This window comes from Penaeus japonicus, unplaced genomic scaffold (assembly GCF_977035675.1).
Source record: "Penaeus japonicus unplaced genomic scaffold, GWHDUDI00000001_assembly GWHDUDI00000021, whole genome shotgun sequence".
NCBI lineage: Eukaryota > Metazoa > Arthropoda > Malacostraca > Decapoda > Penaeidae > Penaeus > Penaeus japonicus.
Genome location: NW_028234423.1, coordinates 9,836,250 through 9,846,249, shown reverse-complemented (window position 1 = coordinate 9,846,249; position 10,000 = coordinate 9,836,250). Strand labels below are relative to the sequence as shown.

At 44.7% G+C, this 10,000-nt stretch overlaps 1 protein-coding gene across 2 annotated transcripts in view; it reads left to right on the top strand.

Moving 5' to 3' along the window:
• Positions 1 to 8,871, top strand: part of LOC122258190 (photoreceptor-specific nuclear receptor) — a 42,255-nt gene extending 33,384 nt beyond the window's left edge. For both annotated transcript variants that reach the window (XM_086548661.1, XM_086548660.1), the window contains exons 4-9: positions 1,399 to 2,169; positions 3,401 to 3,654; positions 5,745 to 5,838; positions 6,911 to 7,066; positions 7,315 to 7,385; positions 8,476 to 8,871. In XM_086548661.1, the coding sequence (XP_086404787.1) occupies positions 1,399 to 2,169; positions 3,401 to 3,654; positions 5,745 to 5,838; positions 6,911 to 7,066; positions 7,315 to 7,385; positions 8,476 to 8,652 (1,523 nt within the window). In that variant the 3' untranslated portion in view covers positions 8,653 to 8,871. The remainder of the gene's footprint in view (positions 1 to 1,398; positions 2,170 to 3,400; positions 3,655 to 5,744; positions 5,839 to 6,910; positions 7,067 to 7,314; positions 7,386 to 8,475) is intronic.
• The last annotated feature ends 1,129 nt before the right edge of the window (positions 8,872 to 10,000 follow it).

Genomic DNA, 10,000 nt, shown 5'->3' with positions numbered 1-10,000 from the left:
CTCGGCAACAAGACATATCCATCCAGTGTGCATACGTTAACGGAACACTTCTCGCGCACTCCAAATACCGGACCCAAAAACCGTAGGGAATTGGCAACGATGTCAGGGGATACGGGAGTTTTTTTGTTTTTGTTTTTTACTTTTCTCTCTCTCTCTCTCTCTCTCTCTCTCTCTCTCTCTCTCTCTCTCTCTCTCTCTCTCTCTCTCTCTCTCTCTCTCTCTCTCTCTCTCTCTCTCTCTCTCTCTCTCTCTCTCTCTCTCTTCCTCTCGTTTTGTTCTCTCTCTTTCTATTTTTCTTTTCTTTCTCTTTCTTTTTTTATTCATCTCCATCTTTATTTCTTCTTTCTCTCTCTTTATCTCTCTCTCTCTCTCTCTCTCTCTCTCTCTCTCTCTCTCTCTCTCTCTCTCTCTCTCTCTCTGTATCTATCTATCTATCTATCTATCTATCTATCTACCTATCTATTTAGCTATCTATCCATCTTCTTTTTCTTTTTTCTTTTTTCTTATTCTCTCTTCTCCTACTGCTACTATTACTACTATTCCTACTGCTGTTACGACTACTATAAATCATAGCAATGATAACTATAATAATGATAACAATGATGATTCGTATCTTGATAATAAGACAATTATCAAAATTATTAGTACTAAAGAGAAAAAAAAGAACAGTATGAATGACAGATCCGTATGAGAAGGATGGAAGAGACAGTCTCGAAAAAAAAATGAATTAGAGAGATGGAGAAGAGGGGACAGAGAGGGGAAAAGGAGCGGCAGAGGAGTGTTGTACATAAAAGATACATTAGCAGGGTGTGTGTGTGTGTGGAAAGACACTCGGTCTGTGGAGTGTTTGTGTGTGTGTGTGTGTGTGTGTGTGTGTGTGTGTGTGTGTGTGTGTGTGTGTGTGTGTGTGTGTGTGTGTGTGTGTGTCTGTACGTGTGTGTGTGTGTGTGTGTGTGTGTGTGTGGAAAGACACTCGGTCTGTGGAGTGTTTGTGTGTGTGTGTGTGTGTGTGTGTGTGTGTGTGTGTACGTGTGTGTGTGTCTGTACGTGTGTGTGTGTGTGTGTGTGTACGTGTGTGTGTCTGTGTGTGTGTGTGGAAAGACACTCGGTCTGTGGAGTGTTTGTGTGTGTGTGTGTGTGTGTGTGTGTGTGTGTGTGTGTGTGTGTGTGTGTGTGTGTGTGTGTGTGTGTGTGTGTGTGTGTGCTGTTTAAATCTAGTGATTTGATATTCCTCAGCCTGATTCTTGATAACGTAAAACTATTAAACGTGTAACAGGTTGCTGCTGCAGTAAGCTATCCCTGAATGCTGGGCTTCTGAATGCTGATTACAAGAGGGATTTCCTCTTCATTTTTCATGAGGATGATAAAGATGATTATAAGACCCGGTTTCTCCCGCAGCCGTGCAGCACGAGCGAGCTCCGAGGTCGTGCCAGAAGCGGCCCATGTTCGCGCCCGACCTCCCCGGCGGCGGCGCCTTCCCGCCCGTGTCCGTGGGCGGCGGGACGGGCTTGCCACCCCTGCCGCCCTACTACCCAGCCCTGCTGCCGCCCATGCCGTTCAAGCCGCCCTTCCTGCCCATGACGCCCTCCATGGCGCCCCTCACGCTGCACCTCAGCCACAACTCGGCCTTCAAGCCCAACATGGCCATCCTCGGCGGCGACCTGCGGCGGCCGCTTGCGGACGCAGGGCTGCGGCGCTCGCCCTCGCCGCCGTGCGAGTTCAAGCCGCACATCGCCGAGCGCTTGGAGGCCAAGTTCCCGCCCCGCGACCGCAGCCCCGACTTCAAGGCGCCGGTCGATGAGCGCTGCGGGCCCAAGCCGCCAATCGCGGAGCGCCTCGAGCTGAAGCCGCCGCCGGCGGAGCTGCGGCAGCCAATGGGCGACGTGATGGAGGTGCCGCGGCCGGCCAATGAGGGCTCGGCATTCAGCCCCCCTCGGCGGGGGGCGGCGACCCCGCCGAGCAGCGGCCGGGACGGGGAGTCGAGGAGCCCTGACGCCGCGCACCGCCTGGAGGCCACAGTGCCCGTCTCTCTCTCCCGCACCTCCAGCGCGCTCTCCAACGCCAACAACAACAACAGCGACAGCATCAACAACAACATCTTCATCAACAACAACAACAACAACAGCAGCGCCTTCTTCTCGCCGGGCGCCTTCTTCATCAAAAATAATGGTGGGTGTCCCGAGCACCCGACGCCCGTGCCATTGTCAGTCCTCCTCGCCCCGCCGCCATTGACGTCATTTGCAATGGCAGCGCGCTCGCCAGGTTGCAATTACCGACCGAGCCTTTGACGAGGAGGGCGCCTTCCATTAGTTTCAATCACCATTCTTATCACTGTCATTAGAGTCATTACCGCGGAAGACTGAGGGCGGGCTCAGCGTGTCTTCGGGAATACCTGACACGTTCTGGCAGAGGTATTAGGGTCGGTCACTCCTCGCCTTATCCTTCCACTCTCGCGGATATCTTTCAATTTGTCACTCCATCGACCAGTCCACTTGTCATCATTCTTGCTCCACCTGTCTTCCTCTCGCCTTGCACTCCAATTATCATTAGTTCGCGTTTTGTTATGATTGAAGTTTTCATCGTCATCATCGTGTTCTTGTTATTGTTATTTTTTTCATGTTTTTTATTTTTTTCTCTCTATCTTTTGCTTACCGTCTTTCAAATCCCTCACTTTGACGAGATCATCACACTTTCACGTTCATCACCCAGTCGTTATCATCACTTTTCATCACCTTTGTCATTCCATAACCTGTGACCTCATCATTATATCATCACTTTATGACCGTTTGATTATCTCATCACAATGTCCTTATCTCAGCTCATCATTCGCTTCTAGGCTTTAATCCTTTGAAAGATATTTTAAATTAATTCAAACCTTAATTAATTTTCAATAAATCTTCTGGTGTTAATCAGACTTGCTAAATGATTCGGAATTAAGTGTAAAAGTCATCAGTCATTCTATATAATCATATCAGTGGGGTTTGGAAAAAGACAAAAAAAAAATATATATAAGAAAAAGTATAAAGTGAATTATAGTTTTGAGGATATTAGTAATGATGATGATGTTGAAAATGGATGATGATTAAGATAACAATGATGAGAAAATTATATTAGCAATATCAATTATGATGAGAGTGGTAACAATGATGGCAGTAATAGAACTATAACATTGATGATTATAATTATGATAATATTAGTAGTTATGATATTGATAATAATAATGATGATGTTAATAGTATTAGTAATAATAAGAATTGATAATAATATTTTTTTCAATGTTATAATAATAGTAATTATAAAGATGATGATAATGATAGTAATTATAATGATGATGATGACAATACTAACACCAATAATAACAATAATAAATGAATAAAAAATATTCCCCATCTTCAAACAGAAAAAGGCGGCTCCACATCCCCCGTCACAGCACCCACGCCCACCTCCTCGCCCTCAAGCAACACCTCCACGCCCACGCCCTCGCCTAGCACTCCACCCACGCCCACGAGTACCGCCCTCACCCCAGGGGCGCCCCCCATCAGCGTGGACCCTGGCTCACTCGTCATCACGCCCTCAGACAGTGTTTATGAGAACGCGGCGAAGTTGCTCTTTCTGGGCGTGAAGTGGGCGAGGTCTATTCCTTCCTTTATGCAGGTGGGTTGCTTTGGGTGGATGGTTGTGGTGGGTGGATGGTTGGTTTGGGTGGATGGTTGTGGTGGGTGGTTGGTTTGGGTGGATGGTTGTGGTGGGTGGTTGGTTTGGGTGGATGGTTGTGGTGGGTGGTTGGTTTGGGTGGATGGTTGTGGTGGGTGGTTGGTTTGGGTGGATGGTTGTGGTGGGTGGATGGTTGTGGTGGGTGGTTGGTTTGGGTGGATGGTTGGTTTGGGTGGTGGTGGTGGTTATTTTGGTTGTGGTGGTGGTTGGTTTTGGTTTGGTTGTGTGGTGGTTTTTGGGTGGATGGTTGTTTTTGGATGGTTTGTGGTTGTTGGTGGTTGTGGTTGATGGTTGTGGATGGTTGTTGGTTGGTGTGGTTGTTTGGTTGTGGATGGTTGTGGTGGTTGGTTGGTTTGGGTGGATGGTTGTGGTGGGTGGTTGGTTTGGGTGGATGGTTGTGGTGGATGGATGGTTGTGGTGGGTGGATGGTTGTGGTGGGTGGTTGGTTTGGGTGGATGGTTGTGGTGGGTGGTTGGTTTGGGTGGATGGTTGTGGTGGTTGGTTGGTTTGGGTGGATGGTTGTGGTGGGTGGTTAGTTTGGGTGGATGGTTGTGGTGGATGGATGGTTTGGGTGGATGGTTGTGGTGGGTGGTTGCTTTGGGTGGATGGTTGTGGTGGGTGGATGGTTGGTGTTGTGGTTGGTTCGTTTTGGGTGGTTGGTTTGGGTGGATGGTTGGTGTTGTGGTTGGTTCGTTTTGGGTGGTTGGTTCGTTGTGATGTGTATGGTTTATGTTTTGTTTGTGTGTGCTTATTGCAATGTATGTTTTTGTATGTGATATTATTTGTGTTTCATTGTTTGTTGGTGGTTAGTGGTTTTTCGGTGTGTGGTTGTTGTGGTGATTGGTTTGTTGTGGTTGTTTGGATACTTTTTTTAGGTGTATGGTTGTTTTTGGCGTTTCGTATTTTGGTGGTTGTTTGTTGTGATATATAGTTATTGTGGTGTGTGGTAGGTTTTGGTGTATGTTTATTTTTTTCGTGTGGTTATTGCAGTGTATGGTTGATTTTGGTTGTATGGTTGTCTTCGTTGTGGGGTTGTTTTGGCGTAGGATTGTTGCGGATGTTATGAATGTTGTGATTTTTGGATGGTTTATGGATCAGCTGTTGCCATTGCGATTATTTTTTTCATCTGATGATTAATTGTTGATTGTTTTATTTTGATTATTAGTGTCATCAACAGTAGTTACGTCTTTTATGTTAACATCGTCATATTTCGTGTATGCGGCACAACTATATATAGATATATATATATATATATATATATATATATATATATATATATATATATATATATATACATATATATATATATATGCATGTGCGTTGTGTGTGTGTGTGTGTGTGTGTGTGTGTTTCTGTTTGTGTGCATATGTATATGTATTCATATAATTCATGCTTATCATTCTTAGATGAGGTTTCAGGATACTTTATGATTTCGAAAAAAAAATTTTCACAGTAATATCAAATATGGTGATATTTGCCCGTAGAGTCTCGTCCATCCTTTCATATTTTGAGCTAAAATATTGATAAGATACTTTTTTAACTTTAACTTCATCTTACTCACAATAAACTCACATTTTACCTGATTCTATCTTCGTGACTTATCATAATCATATTTTTAAATACATATAAAACGGTACAATAAATCCCATTTATTGTACCTTCATCTCTAATTGAAGTAAAACAAAAAACCCTTTCGTCGTACAAATACATCCGTGTGTTGCAATCATCATAAAATACACACAACAACAAAAACAGCAACAACAACAACAACAAAAACAGCAACAACAACAACAAAAACAGCAACAACAACAACAAAAACAGCAACAACAACAACAAAAACAACAAAACAAAAACAACAACAAAAACAAAAACAGCAACAACAAAAACAAAAATCGCAACAACAACAACAAACAACAACAAATTACAACACACACCAATACGAATACGACTGCACCGCCAGTACCGGAATACACGCTCCGCAAAGACCCTACGCACATCCACGTATTGCAATCGTTCCCCGTGTCTTGCAGCTGCCGTTCCGCGACCAGGCTATCCTTCTGGAGGAGTCTTGGAGTGAGCTCTTCGTGGTGGCCGCAGCCCAGTGGTCTCTCCCTCTAGACGAAGGTGGGTGCTCCTTGCGTGACCTTTGACCTTGCATGACCTTGCTTGTTGGTTCCTTGGCCTTTGTGTTCTTTTTTTTTTTCTTCCCTCTTTCGCTTTTTTTCTGTACCTCTCTTTCTCTCTCTCTCTCTCTCTCTCTCTCTCTCTCTCTCTCTCTCTCTCTCTCTCTCTCTCTCTCTCTCTCTCTCTCTCTCTCTCTCTCTCTCTCTCTCTCTCTCTCTCTCTCCTCCCCTCTCTCTCTCTCTCTCTCTCTCTCTCTCTCTCTCTCCCCCCCTCTCTCTCTCTCTCTCTCTCCCCCTCTCTCTCTCTCTCTCTCTCTCTCCTCTCTTCTCTCTCTCTCTCTCTCTCTCTCTCTCTCTCTCTCTCTCTCTCTCTCTCTCTCTCTCTCTCTCTCTCTCTCTCTCTCTCTCTCTCTCTCTCTCTCTCTCTCTCTCTCTCTCTCTCTCTCTCTCTCTCTCGCTCTCACTCTCACTCTCACTCTCTCTCAATTGATTTACAGTCTTCACTGTTCTCTCTTTATTGTCTCCTTTCTCTCTATTCATCCCTATTCATTCCTTCATATATCGTTCAGTATTTTTTCTATCTTTCTCTCGTTCTCCCTCTTGCCAAGTAAACAATTTATAAAAGTATAGAAGAGAAAGCAAAAAATAGAATCCAATTCAACAACCTAATCACAATGGAAAAGGATGATAATAGTTATGAATAGATAAATAAATAAACACACATACACACACACACACACACACACACACACACACACACACACACACACACACATATATATATATATATATATATATATATATATATATATATATATATATATATATATATATATATATATATATATATATATATATATATATTAGAATATAAGTTATATATATATATATATATATATATATATATATATATATATATATATATATATATATATATATATATATATATATATATATATATATATATATATATATATATATATACATATATATAATGAACGAACGAATCAACAAAATCAAACATAAATTTAGATCAAGAAACCCTCCCCTCACCCCCGCCCTCCCACCCACAGGGAGCTTAGTGCGGGCGTCGGGGGCGTCCCCGGAGCAGCAGGCAGCCCTCGGGCGTGAGGTGGTGGCCATGAGGGATATCATCACCCGCCTTCACGCCCTCAGAGTCGACCACACGGAGTACGCGTGTCTCAAGGCGCTCATCCTCTTCCGGCCGGGTGAGTGGGCGTGGTCTCGAGCTCCTTTTCGTCTGTTGGTTTATCTTTATATATTGTTATCACCACCACTACCACAATCATCACCACTAGCATTACTACCACCATCACCACCACCAGCACTACCATCACCAGCATCATCACCATCACCACGACCTACCACCACCATCACCACCAGCGCCACTACCACCAACATCACCATCATCACCACCACCATCATCACTAACCTCATGACAATGCCCTTGTTGCAGAGGCCAGAGGACTTCGAGACGGCTATGGGGTGGAAGTGTTGCAGGACCAGACGCAACTTATGCTACATGAGGTGAGCTGGGAGAGAGGGAGGGAGGAAGGGGAAGGAGGGAGGGAAAGGGAGGGAGGGAGGGAGGAAGGAGAATGAGGGGGGGAAAGGGAGGGAGGGAGGGAGAGGGAGAGGGAGAGGGAGGGAGGGAGGGAGGGAGGGAGGGAGGGAGGGAGAGAGAGAGAGAGAGAGAGAGAGAGAGAGAGAGAGAGAGAGAGAGAGAGAGAGAGAGAGAGAGAGAGAGAGAGAGAGAGAGAGAGAAGGAGAGGGGGAGAAGGAAGGAGAGAGAGGGAGGGAGAGTAAGGAGGTAGAGAAGGAGTGGGAGAAGGAGGGGGGAGAGAGATAGAGGATGGGAGAAGGAACTAGGGAAGAGAGAGAAAAAGGAGAAGGAGAGGGAGGGAGAAGGAGGGAAGAAGGATAGGGAGGTAAGGAAGGAGTGAGAGAGATATGTTTTTCATTTTGAAAAGTTTATTCATACTATATGCAGTGTATACACATGAATAGGCATAGGAAGAGAGAGAGGGTGAGAGAGGGAAGAGGAAGAGGGAGGGAGGGAGAGAGAGGGAGGGAGGTATGGAAGAGGTAGGGGGGTTAGGGAGGGGGGAAAGAAAGGGAGGGAGGGCGAGGGAAGGAGAGGGAATGAGAAGGGAGAGAGAGGCAGGAAGGGAAGGGAAGGAAGGAGAAAGAGGGAGGGAGTAAGGTTAGGAAGTAGGGAGGGGATGATAGGGAGGGAGGGAGGTAGGGAAGGAGAGGTAGAGAGAGGGAGAGGGAGGGATGGAGGAAGGGAGAGAGGGAGATAGAGAGAAAAAAATAATAATGAAGAAGGGAAGGAGAGTGAGAGAAAGAAACAGAGAGATAGAGAGAGAGAAAGATAGAGAGAGAGAAAGAGAAAGAGAGACAGAGAGAGAGAGAGCGAGAGAGAGAGAGAGAGATTAATCATAACAATAGCAATAAAAATAATAGTTATATAAGTAATATGAATAAACGTCATGATGATAAAAGTAACACCAATAAAAGTCACAGTCACAAAAATTACAACAGTGACAAAAACAAACAACATTCAATACCTGAACGGCATCCCTACCCCCCTTACTAACCCCCCTTCCCCCCTCAGTACCTGGCCAGCAAGGTGTGCGGCGCAGGGGGGCGTGTCCGCGCAGGGAAGCTCCTCCTCCTCCTGCCCGCCCTCGGCCACGTCTCCGCCTCCGCTGTCCAAGAGATCTTCTTCAAGAGAACCGTCGGGAACACCCCCATTGAGAGGGTCCTCTGCGACATGTTCAAGTCCAGCTGAGAGTCGGCGATTTCGTACTGCCAGCTGAGGCGGGCGGTGGATACTTGGCGCCAGCTGTTGGAAGGGAGGCTGTTCGGGACCAGCTGAGAGGGTGTGATTTGGTGCCATCTGTTGGAAGGGAGGCTTTTCGGGACCAGCTGAGAGGGTGTGCTTTGGTACCAGCTGTTGGAAGGAAGGCTTTTCAGGACCAGCTAAGAGGGTTTGATTTGGTACCAGCTGTTGGAAGGGAGGCTGTTCGGGACCAGCTGAGAGGGTGTGATTTGGTACCAGCTGTTGGAAGGGAGGCTGTTCGGGACCAGCTGAGAGGGTGTGATTTGGTGCCAGCTGTTGAGAGGCTGCCTTCGGGTTGCAGCTGAGAGTTATCAGCTGTTGGATCCAGATGAGAGCCGGTGACTTAGCACCAGCTGAGAGGAAGTGACCTCCCAGAACCATCTACGAGGGAACACACTATCTTTTAGTTGAACCATCTGTGACATTTCCAAACCAAAGGTGGCGGGAATGTCCTTTTTACGTCCCCGTCTTACAAATAAAACCCTGTGATTGGAAAATGTACTTATTCATCATTATTTTAATGCGTGCTTATCCATGGGGATGAGACAATGGTTACGCCACGTGGAATTATCAACCCTGTAATGATTGCTCGAATTTAGTTCATGTTGCAGGAAATCTTGCAAGATTGGACGAACGATGATATTTTTTTACGGGAAAATCTAATAGATGATAGTACATGGTATACATCATATGTTCCTGATATGACCTGTTTTCTCAATGTTTCTTTTTATTCTCAACTCGCATTTTAAAAAATATATATCATTTATTTATTTTTCTTAAGGAACTCGATGGCAAGCGTAACGAACTAACATGATGACGTCACTTCCTGTTCCCCTTTGACCGCCTGAGTGTATCGGCTCATGTGATTGGCTGACGTGATGAAAGCTGGGCTCTCATTGGTCCCTCTTACCTGCTTGGAGACTAGTCATATTTATGTTGTTGATGGGCCAAAATGTGTCAAAACCAGTTCAAATTTTGACCGTGATTTTTATTTATACTTTTGCTTTCCGAAAGTTCTACGCAAGCATGGATGAATTTATACCAAAGAATTGCACCGAATTTGTCCAAATTGTTAGGGTTCAATTAAGTATAATTACTCTCTTAATCCATTAAGGAAAAATGTGAATTAAATATTGTCTATCTTTATGTATGTATGTGTGTCTTTGTGTGAGTCTGCGTGATCTATATATATACATATGTATATATATATATATATATATATATATATATATATATATATATATATATATATATATATATATATATATATATATACATATATATATATATATATGTG